The sequence below is a fragment of the Saccopteryx bilineata genome, chromosome X (genome assembly GCF_036850765.1).
Source record: "Saccopteryx bilineata isolate mSacBil1 chromosome X, mSacBil1_pri_phased_curated, whole genome shotgun sequence".
Lineage (NCBI taxonomy): Eukaryota > Metazoa > Chordata > Mammalia > Chiroptera > Emballonuridae > Saccopteryx > Saccopteryx bilineata.
The window spans coordinates 98,764,832-98,777,858 of NC_089502.1; the positions used below are offsets into that span (position 1 = coordinate 98,764,832).

General features: G+C 48.6%; 2 protein-coding genes across 3 annotated transcripts in view; one reads left to right on the top strand and one right to left on the bottom strand.

Annotated features, from left to right (window-relative positions):
- The window catches only part of SYN1 (synapsin I), a 54,421-nt gene that overhangs the window by 7,476 nt on the left and 33,918 nt on the right, over positions 1-13,027 (bottom strand). The window lies entirely within an intron of this gene.
- On the top strand, positions 3,799-7,556 carry TIMP1 (TIMP metallopeptidase inhibitor 1). Its single transcript, XM_066249205.1, has 6 exons — positions 3,799-3,954; positions 4,848-4,976; positions 5,692-5,771; positions 5,949-6,075; positions 6,298-6,422; positions 7,287-7,556. The coding sequence occupies exons 2-6, from the start codon at positions 4,856-4,858 to the stop codon at positions 7,455-7,457; spliced, it is 624 nt and encodes a 207-aa protein (XP_066105302.1). The 5' UTR covers positions 3,799-3,954; positions 4,848-4,855; the 3' UTR covers positions 7,458-7,556.

Consider the following 13,027-nt stretch of genomic DNA (forward strand, 5'->3'; position numbering starts at 1 on the left):
AGGGGCAGACACAGCAGAGAGCTGTACGCAGCACACCCCCTGTCCTGATTTTCTAGGCTCCTCTTTTTATAATTAAAAAAAAATTTTGTGTGTGGCAGAGACAGAGAGGGACAGATAGGGGCAGACAGGCTGGAAGGGAGAGAGATGAGAAGCATCAATTCTTCGTTGCAGCACCTTAGTTGTTCATTGATTGCTTTCTCATATGTGCCTTGAAGGGGGGGGGGGGTGTTACAGCAGACAGAGTGACCCCTTGCACAAGCCAGCGACCGTGGGCGCAAGTTGGTGAGCCTTGCTCAAACCAGATGAACCCATGCTCAAGCTGGCGACCTCGAGGTTTCAAACCTGGGTCCTCCATGTCCCAGTCCAGCACTCTATCCACTGCACCACTGCCTGGTCAGACTAGGCTCCTCTTTTTATAAACCCTCCTTATTTCCTCTGGACCTCGGCCTGAACACAACGCTGTGGACCTGTGTGTGTGTGCCCACACATGTGTTCATGAGTGGAGCGCTACATTCTTGGATCATCTGGAGAGCCCTAGCTTTGAATCTTGGCCTCTCCTCTTGCTAAAACCATGTGGGTCCCCAGGCGGGTCACTTAACCCTCTATGGGCTTCAGTTTCCTAATCTGTACAAAGGGCACAATCAGGCCCAAGCACTTGGTGTGCTGTGGAGATTGCCAAGTGTCCCTTCTGCACACCCAGTTGGGCCCCACGGCCCTCCATGCACACCCAGCCCCATAGATGGTCACATACCGGGACACCCCTCCATGAAATCCCACCAGTTTAAAAACCTGCACATTGGCCTGACCTGTGGTGGCACAGTGGATAAAGCGTCGACCTGGAAATGCTGAGGTCGCTGGTTCGAAACCCTGGGCTTGCCTGGTCAAGGCACATATGAGAATTGATGCTTCCAGCTCCTCCCCTCCTTCTCTCTCTCTATCTCTCCTCTCTCTCTCTGTCTCTCCTCTCTCTCTCTCTCATCTCTAAAAAATGAATAAAAAACCCCTGCACATTAACCTGGATGGACACAACCCCTCACATGTAGACAGCTGGCAAAACTCTGTGCTGACTCAGGTGTCAGAGTCAGAGAGCTGGCGTCAGAACCAGGGTCAGTGAGGGGCTGCAGCACGACTTTCCCTTTCGTCACTTCTCCCTTTGGCCCCGCTGCTGACTTACTCAGCCCCCTGTCTCATTCACTCTCACTCCCTCACTTGCACAATCAGCTTCTTCAGATTCCTGGTTTATGTCCTTCCCCTTGTCTCCCCAACAGTCATTTCTTCACTGCCATTCCTGGGTACGTCACTCGATTCTTAGTGTGTCTCAGTTTTCTCATCTGCATAATGAGAATATGAACAGTCTCTAACTCACAGGGATATTTTGAGGAACAGATTCGTTGTCGGGAAAAATGCTTAGCACAATATCTGGTACACAGGAAGTCTGCATTCTTCAGGAGTGCTTGGTTGCTATTACTACAATTGGTTTAACGTCCCTTGGTTAGCCAACATTAGCAAGAAGTAATCTGGATTGACTGAAAGTGCTTACAAAGATTTCAAAACAGTGCTTGATACCCAGTAAGCACTCCATAAGTGTTGATGGTAGTTTTTTTTTTGTTTTTGTTTTTTTTTTTGTGCTGATGGTGCTGTTGATTGGGCTAACCTCCCTGAGTTAATCTAGCTTAATTAGCAAAAGGTAATGAAGATTGAATAAAAGAATTTACACAAAGACTTCAGGGCACGGTACTCAGTAAGTGCTCAATAAGTGACTGCTGTCATCAATACCGTTACTATTATTGGTCTGAACTCCCTGAACAACAAAGGATGTTAATCAGCCCTCAGAGCCCTTTCCCAGGATCCTAGGGAAGATGCTAGTAGCATCTGGAAGCTGGCAGGCAGGGATTGCTTAACACCCCCACACACAGGAGCACGGTGGGGAGGAGTTGGTGGGGAAGGGGTAGGGCAGGATGGGAAGGTATCAGCTTTCTTCTGACTCACTGGCCTCTTTCACCACTGTTCAACTCCCCTCACCTCAGTACTCAGTAATTCACCAGCACCTTCCTCACTTCCTAAGCCTGGGTTAGATCCTGGGGCCACCTGGCTTAAGTTCAAAACCTAGCCATGCCCTGTGATCCTGGGAAAGTTCTTCAATTACTCTATGCCTCATATTTCATCATCTGTAAAATGGGAATAATACTGGTACCCATCTCAGAACCTTATTATGAGGTTTTTTTAAAAAAAACACCCTGAATTATAGTTAACATAGAACGTTATGTTAGTTTCAGTGGTTTGTATGACTCAGTGGTTTAATATTTTTATACGCTACGAAATGATCACCATGATAATTCTAGTTAGCATCTGTCAGTCTATCAAGTTATTACAATATTATTGACTATATTTTCTGTGCTGTTCATTGCATCCCCATGGCTTATTTGTTTTATAACTGGAAGTCTGTACTTCTTAATCCCCTTCAGCTATTTCACCCACCCCATTCCCCCTTCTGGCAACCACCAGTTTGTTCTCTGTGTCTATATGCATGTTTTACTTCGGTTGGTGTTTTAGATTCCACATATAAGTGAAATCATTTGGTATTTCTCTTTCTCTAGCTTATTTCATTTAGCATAATACCCTCTATATCCACCCATGTTGCGAAAATTGTGAGCTTTGAGATAAATTATGCTGAGTGCCTGCTACACAGTTGATGTTATATAAATGTTATTTGCCTGTTTTTTTGTGCAGGGTTAAGACCCAGGCTCTGGATCCAGGCCCCCTGAGTTCAAATCCTAGTCCTACCACTTATTGTGATCTTGAATAAGTCACTTAATCTCTCCGTGCCTCAGTTACCCCCCATTGTATTCGTCCTCCATTCACCTACCTTATCTCCCTCCACTACTTCTACTTGGTGTCCTCTCTGCCTCCCCCACTCTTCACTAGAATGCCGGATCTACCAGAGAGGAATTTTTTTTTCCCGAAGTTGGAAACGGGGAGGCAGTCAGACAGACTCCCGCGTGCGCCCGACCCGGATCCACCCGGCATGCCCACCATGGGGCGATGCTCTGCCCATCTGGGGCGTTGCTCTGCTACAACCAGAGCCATTCTAGCGCCTGAGGCAGAGGCCACAGAGCCATCCTCAGCGCCCGGGCAAACTTTGCTCCAATGGAGCCTTGGCTGCGAGCGGGGAAGAGAGAGACAGAGAGGAAGGAGAGGGGGAGGGGTGGAGAAGCAGATGGGCGCCTCTCCTGTGTGCCCTGGCCGGGAATCGAACCTGGAACTCCTGCACGCCAGGCCGACGCTCTACCACTGAGCCAACCGGCCAGGGCCGAGGGGAATTTTTGTGTATGATTGATAATACATACAGTAGGTGCACAAGAAATGCCCGGTGGATAGCTCTGTTGGTGAGAGCATCGTCCAGAAGAGCAGAGGATCCCAGATCAAGGCACATACAAGAACAAATTGATGTTTCTGTCTCTCTGCCCCCCTTCCTCTCTCCCTAAAATCAATAAAATAAACATTAAATAAAGAGAAAGTTTAAAAAAGAAATGTTTATTGATGAAATGAACTAATTCAGGCTTCAGCCATGGGGAGTTTGCAAGCAGTGGATGATCGGATAGACTATGGAGACAGTTTGGAGACTTGGGGGAATTGCACTGGGGGAATCCTGACTCTCAGCCCTCCACTGAGGCCTCCGGCAAGTACTGGGACCGGACTTGGAGATGGGGGAGGGGGATGATTAGGGCGAGGCCCAGCGGGATGAGAGGAGGGTGAAGCTCCTTTTCGGCAGCCCTCAGCCCGCCCCTTGGCAGCCACTGACGGTGGGCGGATGAGTAATACATCCAGGAAGCCTGGAGGCCTGTGGTTTCCGCACGACTGCCGCCCCCGCCCCTCGCGTGGACATTTATCCTCCGCTGCTCAGGCACTGCCGCCATCGCCGCAGACGCAGCGCCTAGAGAGGCTACACCAGAGGTAGGCAGGGGCCCGGGCAGCCGCAGGGCCTGGACCTGGGCTGGAATTTTCTTGCTGCTGAAAGCTGGCTGCTCAAGCCTGAAAGGCAGGCACCAGAACCCTGGGCTGCTCAAGGGGAGAGGGTCCGGGTGGGGGCTGGAACTGCTCCAAACTCCTTCCAACCCCTGATATCATCCCAACTCCCCCAAGCTCCCGAGCCTCAATATCACAGATGCCACCCAAGCGGCCAACTCACCTAAATTCTCATTGCCTCCCAAATCCCCCACCCACAAACCTCTGAAGCTCCCCAAACTCTCCCAGCTCCCCCAATACCCTAGACTCCTAGATCCTCAACTCCCTAAACCTCAAGACTTCCTCTGCTTCCAAATCCCTCCGGCATCCCCACTCTTTCAAGCCCCCAAACTCCTCCAACTCCCTAAACCCCCAGCCTCCTCCGAACTCCGAACTCCGCAGCCCCCCTTAACTCCCAGCCTCCTCTATCTCTCACTATGCACAAGCCTGAACACCCAACCACCCCCCAGACGCCCAGTTTGCCCAACCCCAAATTCCTCATCCCCAACTCCTCCACATTGATTTCCCTAACCCCCGTCTTCAAATTCTCCCAGCCCCCTTTTCCCCAAACACCACAGCACCATAATCTCCTCACTTATCCAGTCCCCTAAATCACTCAAACTCCACAACTCTGAAATTCTCCCAACCCCCTAGCCCCCTAAAATCCTCTGGGCTCTCAAATACCCACCCCCTTAAAATCCCCAAACCCCCCAACCCCTTTGTCCAATTGTGGCAGCCTAATCCTCATCCAGGATGCTTGGGGGGGAATGGGGGGGAAGCCTGCCCAGGTCCTGGGATCAGCGGGACTGGAAGCCACTGACCCCCCTTCCCCACCCTTGTAGAACCCACCATGGCCCCGTTTGCGCCCCTGGCCTCCGGCATCCTGTTGTTGCTGTGTCTGACAGCCCCCTGCAGGGCCTGTACCTGTGTTCCACCCCACCCGCAGATGGCCTTCTGCAACTCGGACCTCGGTGAGTGGACCCCACTCTGCTTACACATTGCTTTGCTTTCTCTCAGTCCAGTGCGGTTCAGGATGGTGCTCACCTCTAGAATTCCACTCAGCCTTGCCTCGACTCTGACTTTGCCACACTGGCATCCTCACTCATTTCCTTGATTACTCCAGGCCCCGTTCCTCCTCAGGGGCTTTGCACAGGCTGCTCCCTTCCCCGCTGGTATCCATACGAGCGACTGCCTCAACTGTTACCTTCCCAAAATGTTGCCCCTGTCCCCTAGTACTCCTGGTTCCCCTTACCCAGTTCTGAAGTTCCCCATCACACTTTAATACCTTTTAACATTCCATAGACTTAGCTATTTTGCTTTTGTTTAGTCTGTCTCCTCTTGGCTAGAATGTGAGCTCCGCAGGGGAAGGAATTTCTGTGTTTTGTTCACTGTTGTGTCCCTATCACTCAGAAGGGTGCCTGGCAAACATTCATTGAATGAATGAACCACATGATGAATATATGAAAAAGGCTTAAAGCAGTGCCTGGCAAAGAGTAGGTGCTCACAATATGGGTGAATCAGTTAACAAATGTGTAAATCTCTTAGTGTGTTGTGTGGCATCCAGTAACCCCTAGTTAAGTATATGTTTTGCTAGTATGACTATTGTGATTGGGGTTTTTATGATTGTTTTATTTTTATTGGCTCACATAGTCCATTTGACTTGTTTTCCCCCCTCCTCTCCTTCAGTCATCAGAGCCAGGTTCATGGGGATAGCAGAAGTCAACCAGACCACCTTATACCGGCATTACGAGATCAAGATGACCAAGGTACCCCCCCTGCCCCTTTCTCAACAGTCCTAACATCTGTCTCCCTGCCAGAACAAACAAAAAAACACCTCTGGCCATCAGCTGCTGAGGATTTAGCTGTGATCTCAGGATGCTGTATGAAGAAGGTGGAGTGGGAGAATCATGTCAGCAAAAGACACTCTTTTCATTCATCAACAGATGTTCAAAGGGTTCAACGCCTTGGGGGATGCCCCTGATATCCGGTTCGTCTACACCCCAGCCATGGAGAGCGTCTGTGGATACCTCCACCAGTCCAAGAACCGCAGTGAGGAGTTTCTCATCGCTGGTGAGGCTCTACCCCCTCGTCCTGGGCCATGCCACCCTTCCCTCAGATGCAGTTGGGCGACCTCGAGGCAGCAAAGCTCTGAGGGAAGGGTCCCTCCCCAGTTTCAGTTTATTGGAAGGCTCCCAGCTGGGTCTGTACTCCAGGGATGCCAGTCAGGCTCTGATCTGGTCCCACCCCCTGGCCCAACCAATCAGAAGCTGCCTGTTATTCCCCCTTTCCCAGGACAACTGTTGAATGGACACCTGCACATAACTACCTGCAGTTTCGTTGTTCCATGGAACAGTCTGAGCTCTGCTCAGCGCCGGGGCTTCACCAAGCTCTACACTGCTGGCTGTGAGGAATGCACAGTAAGTGCCTGGGCTCTGCCTGCCACCTGGAGAGGGCGCCGTGGGCTCTTCCCTAAACAATGTCTTGTTTCTTGCTCCCTCTGGCTATTTCTTGTCCCTACGGCTGCTCCCCAAATCCTTGATCCAGGGGTGTCCCTGATCTTTCTTGCTGTTCCCCCAACCCCGAGACTGTTCTGGACATTCTTTTGAATGCCGTTCCTTTGCCCAGCACCTTATACCTAGGGATTCACTGTTTCGGCTGCTTCCTGTCCCTCTCACTCTCCCTTGTGACTATACTGTAGTCCTGACATTTGTTCCTGACCATCATGGGATTGCTCCTTGGTTCCCTAGAATGTTCTCCAAAAACCCAAAGTGCTGTTCCCCAACCCACTGACTCTTCCCCAGCACATCTGATCATTGCTTTTCAGCTGTGACTGTTTTATACATGAGGGCAAGTTACATTGCCCTTTTGACTATTCCAGAACTGGTCCTTGATGTTCCTGAATGTCCTGTGACCCAGTAACTGTGTGAGCTCCACAGTCTCCTTTTTATGCTTACGTTCTCCACCCACCAGCTGTTGCCTGTTACTGCCAGTTGTTCCCTATACTATGGGACAGTTCTCAGGAGACTCACCTGACTGATGCCCATAACTGTACCTAATCGCCAAGGATCTGATCCTTTTGCTGGATTACTGTCACTTCACCGAGTCTAATGACTGTTCCCCCAATGGGAGGGAATATTCTTGAGTCTATATCCAGGTGGAGTGATATGAGGTCTCTCTAGCAGCTCAATGTTGAATGCTGAGGAGGGGTACATTCTGCTCCATAGGGGAGGCAGGGGTAGGAGAAGAAGCCCTCAGAGATGTACCTCCCTCCTCTCCTCCAGGTATTTCCATGCTCATCTATTCCCTGCAAACTGCAGAGTAACACTCACTGTCTGTGGACAGACCAGCTGCTCACAGGCTCTGATAAGGGCTTCCAGAGCCGCCACCTTGCCTGCCTGCCACAGAAGACAGGGATGTGCAACTGGCAGTCCTTGCGGCTCCGGAGCGCCTGAATCCTGCCCCCACCAGAAGCTGAAACCTGCACAGTATTCACCCCCTCTCCCATTCCTGTCTTTATTCAAAACAATGAAATAAAGACCTACCACTCAGCAGGCAGTGTCCCTGTGTAGTGTCTGGAAATAAAACCCATATCACTGATGAGCTGATGGGAGCACCCTGGACAAGGGGTGCAAAACGTTGGCTTTTTATATTTTACTTAAAGGTATTTACTTATGAGGTATTGGTGGCCCTGGCCAGTTGGCTCAGTGGTAAGAGCGTCGGCCCAGTGTGTGGAGGTCCTGGATTTTATTCCCAGTCAGGGCACACAGAGAAGTGCCCATCTGCTTCTACCCCCTTCCCCCTACTGCTTCTCTCTCTTCCCGTCCCATAGCCATGGTTCAGTTGGTTCAAGTGCATCAGCCCTGGGCACTAAGGATGGCTCTGTGGAGCCTCTGCCTCAGGCACTAAAAAATAGCTCAGTTGTGAGCATGACTCTAGAAAAAATAGCAGAGCATCGGCCCTAGATGGGGGTGGCGAGGAGGATCCCTGTCTGGGCACATGCGGGAGTCTGTCTCATTATCTCCCCTATCACTTGGAAAAGAAGAAAAAAATATATAGATGAGGTATTGGTAATAATTCTCTACATTGCCATTAGCATTATTGATTCTGCAATGTCAATAATTTAACCTGTGCTATTAATCACAGCTTATTGACTAATCTCTCTACTCATTACTTTAAAACATTTTACTAGAATAACATAAATCCTATTTTCCCAGGGTTCTCTAGTTCATAAATTATCTACTGCTGACAACTTACTACCTCATTGGCAAATTTCCCTATTCACAGATCCCTCCAGTGACAAGTCCGTTGACAAATGACCTATCAATTGGCTAACAGCTCTCCTCCTCACCTCCTGCATTGCCCTGATGTCATCCAATGAGGATGTCCTGACCTATCCAAACCTGGGGGTGTTACTGTCCCCACCCTTAAGTTTTGTACTATGAGTCTGACTTGAGTAAAAAGGGAAGGCCCCAAGGGTCCCAGACCCCCACCCCACATAACCCAGCCAAGGACTCTGGAAGAAGGGGCAGCCTTGCTACCCTCTCCCCAACTATGGCCTGTGGGAGACTCCTTGAAAGTGCTTGTTTGGGGAATAGAAAGATGGGCAGAAGGTATGATCTAGAAATCCCCTTTGCCTCCACCTGTCCTTCCCTCACTCCTCTGACCAACTTTGACAGCAGTGAAGTGCAGGTAAGGGTTCAAAATCAGAGCCAACCAAGGACATCAGCCCACACCGCCCCCTACACAGCTGCCCCCTTACTAAAACAAGCCTCTAGACCAGGGCCTCACCTTCCTGGTTCATCTTTCTTCAATACCTGAGTAAGGGATTCTCCCGACACTCCCTCTCTTAGAATTCCCTCCTACCACAGCTGGGCCCGGGCCCCTCCAGGCCCTTCCCAGTCCCTGGTCTTGCCTCTTACACTCCAAAGGTCTTGACTCAAGTGAGGCCCACAGGAACCAGAAATTCAGATTGGTACAAACATTCAGTGGAACACTCAAGTTACCTGTTGACTTGAGTCTGCTTGAAAAAAGGCTCCAATATATCTTCTTTGGTGAAGAAAAGGACCCTCAAATTCCTTCCCATTGGACTATCCACTGCTCCTGCCAATAAGAACCTGACCAGGCGGTGGCGCAGTGAATAGAGCGTCAGACTGGGATGCCAAGGACCTAGGTTTGAGACCCCGAGGTCACCCGCTTGAGCACAGGCTCATCTGGCTTGAGCAAAAAAAGCTCACCAGGCCCTGGCCGGTTGGCTCAGCGGTAGAGCGTCGGCCTAGCGTGCGGAGGACCCGGGTTCGATTCCCGGCCAGGGCACACAGGAGAAGCGCCCATTTGCTTCTCCACCCCTCCGCCGCGCTTTCCTCTCTGTCTCTCTCTTCCCCTCCCGCAGCCAAGGCTCCATTGGAGCAGAGATGGCCCGGGCGCTGGGCATGGCTCTGTGGCCTCTGCCTCAGGCGCTAGAGTGGCTCTGGTCGCAATATGGCGACGCCCAGGATGGGCAGAGCATCGCCCCCTGGGGGGCAGAGCACCGCCCCTGGTGGGCGGGCCGGGTGGATCCCGGTCGGGCGCATGCGGGAGTCTGTCTGACTGTCTCTCCCTGTTTCCAGCTTCAGAAAAATGAAAAAAAAAAAAAAAAAGCTCACCAGCCTGGCCTGTGGTGGCGCAGTGGATAAAGCATCGACCTAGAACGCTGAGGTCGCCGGTTCAAAACCCTGGGCTTGCCTGGTCAAGGCACATATGGGAGTTGATGCTTCCTGCTCCTCCCTTCCCCTTCTCTCTCTCTCTCTCTCTCTCTCTCTCTCTCTCTCTCTCTCTCTCTCTCTCTCTCTCTCCTCTCTAAAGATTAATAATAAAAAATAAAATAAAAATAAAATAAAAAAAGCTCACCAGCTTGGACCCAAGGTCGCTGGCTCGAGCAAGAGGTTACTCGGTCTGCTGAAGACCCGCGGTCAAGGCACATATGAGAAAGCAATCAATGAACTACAGTGTCGCAATGAAAAACTGATGATTGATGCTTCTCATCTCTCTCCGTTCCTGTCTGTCTGTCCCTATCTATCCCTCTCTCTGACACTCTCTCTCTCTCTCTCTCTCTCTCTCTCTGAATAAAAAATAATAAAAAAAAGAATTAAAAGAAAAAAGAACCAAGGTATCCTCCAGGGTATTCTGGATCTCCGAGCATGGCCTCCTGGCTCTTCTGTGGTCCTATCCTTTTGCACTCCTGAAGTTTCCCTCGGGGCCCAAAGTATGTCCCAGGCCAGAATGGGTGGATCTTGAAGACCCAGGGCTTATCTGCTTGCTCAAGGCACAACCACTGCAGTAACAATTTCTTCATCAACATCTACACCTTAATTATGCCTTGAGGAGATCGGCATACCACTGGGTATGTTTTATTCAGCTCAAAACACATGAAATTCTTCTAACAATAACTTTTGGAACCCTGGCTACCAAAAGGGGTAAATGGCAGCCTTCACTGATAGGTACAACTGTAAGAAGGACCTAGGTCCTGGTTTGGCCTTTGTGGTTGTGTCACTATTGCCTCAGCTGCCAGCAAGAGTTTGGCAGCTCTTGACAGTTCACCAAGCTTTAGTACCAACAGCTGCCTGCACTCTTATGTTGTTCCCTGACCCCAGTACCAGTTCCCTGAGCCCTCAGCTATCTTAACCACTGAGAGGAAAATGACATAGAAAGTGGTGGTAGAAGGATGGAGTCCAGTGTGGAAGCCAATTCTCTTTCTGTCCTGCCCACTTGCAGGTGGTGCCTTGGGTCAAGACACCAATGCTTCATGAACAGGGTGGACCACCAAGCCTTACTTTTACTTCAGCCCTTTTCACAGAGTCCACAGCAGCATACAAGGCCACCTCCCCCAGATCCTGGCAGAATATCTGTAGTCCTGAGGTCACTGTATCTCCCCATTATAATTCTAGAAAATCCAAATTCTAGAAAATCCACTGAAGTGAGTAAAGTGAGTTACTCCTTGCCCCAGCATTCAGTGTGTCTGTGAATCTCTGATTGTGAGAGACTCTGATGGCTGAGAGGAAATGTGAGGGTGACAGTCCTGTGAGGTGTGTGGCATGGGGTCCAGCTCAATGGGTAGCCTGGGAGCTGGCCTTTACCTCACCTGGACCTTAGTACTTCTCTCTAGAAAATGGGCATCACAGTTCCTATCCAGAATCCTGCTAGAGATGGAGGATAATCTGTGGGTGTACTCATCCACTGGGTATGTTTTATTCAGTTCAAAACACATGAAATTCTTCTAACAATAACTTCAGATGTATTATTACTAACAATGATTTCATTTCTAGATCGGTAGCGTAGTGTAATGATTAACAGCATGAATGCTGGAGCCAGATCACTTGCATTCAAACCCTTCCCCTTCCATGTATTAGCTCTATTTCCTTGGGGAAATCATATTACCTCTTTGTGCCTCAGTTTCCACATCTATAAAAAGTGCCTAACTCAAAGGGACAATGTGAGCATTAAATGAGGTCATACATGTAAGTTGCCTGGAACAGTGCTAGCCACATAGCGCTTATGAGTATTAATTATTACTAACAGTATGATAAATATAATTTAATGTATAACTTTAGTAATAATTATTATCAGTAATGATTATTTGCAATATTGCAAATAGTGTTTAATATTAGGAATAATAATTTACAATATTGGAAATAACATATAATATCAGTAATAATAATTTAATGCATCCTGGAAACCTTAGTTTAACTCTTGATCCTGATAATGTCCCCTAGAGATGTTACAAATATTTATCATGCTCATTTGTTGTTTTCCTTATTATTATGATACTTGTACACTGCTTCCCAGTGTGCAAATCCTGCCACTGAAAAATACCAATATTTTCATAGACTTCTGAGGACAACCCTTCCCCTCAATGATAACAATCCCACTCTGTAGTTTTCATTGTGGATGAAAAACACATTTATAAACCTCTACTGTTGCCAAGACTACAGGTGACAAATCTGGGCCTTGGTAAATCTTTTCCTTTGAAAAGTATAAACCCTTTCTTTCACAAACACCCCACTAACAAATACCTCTGTTGAACCACCTCTTTACTCATAAATATCCTATTGACATATCCACATTGATGACTTCCATTGACAAATCCCCCATTCAGAAGTAACCAGCAGCAATCTATCACCCACTGATGGACCCCATTGACAAATATCTCTCTTCATAATTATCCATCCATTGGCATATCCCCAAATGAGTACCCAATTGACAAATTTCTCTATTCATAAATGACTTTCATTGACATAATCCCCATTGACAACCTCTATTGACAAATCTCCCCATTCACATATCTTGCCCCAATAGCATATCTCCTCATTCAGATATGCCCATCAAAGTGATCTTACTGATGAGCCCCCTTGTCAAATCTTCCCATTCAGTAATACACATCATTGCTATCTATGTCACTGATAAGCCTGTTTGAAATTATTTCCATTTATAAAACCCCACCCATCCATATAGCTCCTATTGATTAACACATTCCTTCATCCTTAGATAGTTCTAATTTGAAATTTTCGCTGCTAGAACAGCTCCCAATATATTACCCCATATGTTGAAACATTTCTCCCCCACCCCCAATAACCGATGAAGAGGTAGATTTCTATTAGACCAGCACTTTCTTTTATGAATAGTGACTGACACCTATATCTCACTATCCAACCCTGGACACCTCCTATGCCAGTACTGGTAAGATCTGAGGGCCAAACCCAATTGCACTGTACAGACTGCCCCCCCCCAAGAAAAAGATTAGCGCATAAGTTCTCTCTGCATGTGGGGGTGAAGGTGTAGCTTTAAAAAAGATTAGTTGGAAGTGTGCATAAGAAGCTGTTAGAACCGCAGAAACATTCCCCAAGTACCAATCCCTACCCCAGTAGAAGACTGAAGGTTTGATCTCTTGAAAGAGCAAAATAGAAGTTTCATATGGGAAAGAATGCCCAGGCCGCCCCTCACACCCCTGAGCTTGGACGTCCTGCTGAACTTTGTGGAAAGCTACAGC

Bases quoted from the DNA above. Each gene is read 5' to 3' on its own strand.
- TIMP1 (XM_066249205.1), top strand. From the start codon at position 4,856: ATGGCCCCGTTTGCGCCCCTGGCCTCCGGCATCCTGTTGTTGCTGTGT. The intron at 5,772-5,948 runs GTACCCCCCCTG...ATTCATCAACAG, and splicing joins ACGAGATCAAGATGACCAAG to ATGTTCAAAGGGTTCAACGC. The intron at 6,076-6,297 runs GTGAGGCTCTAC...CCCCTTTCCCAG, and splicing joins TGAGGAGTTTCTCATCGCTG to GACAACTGTTGAATGGACAC.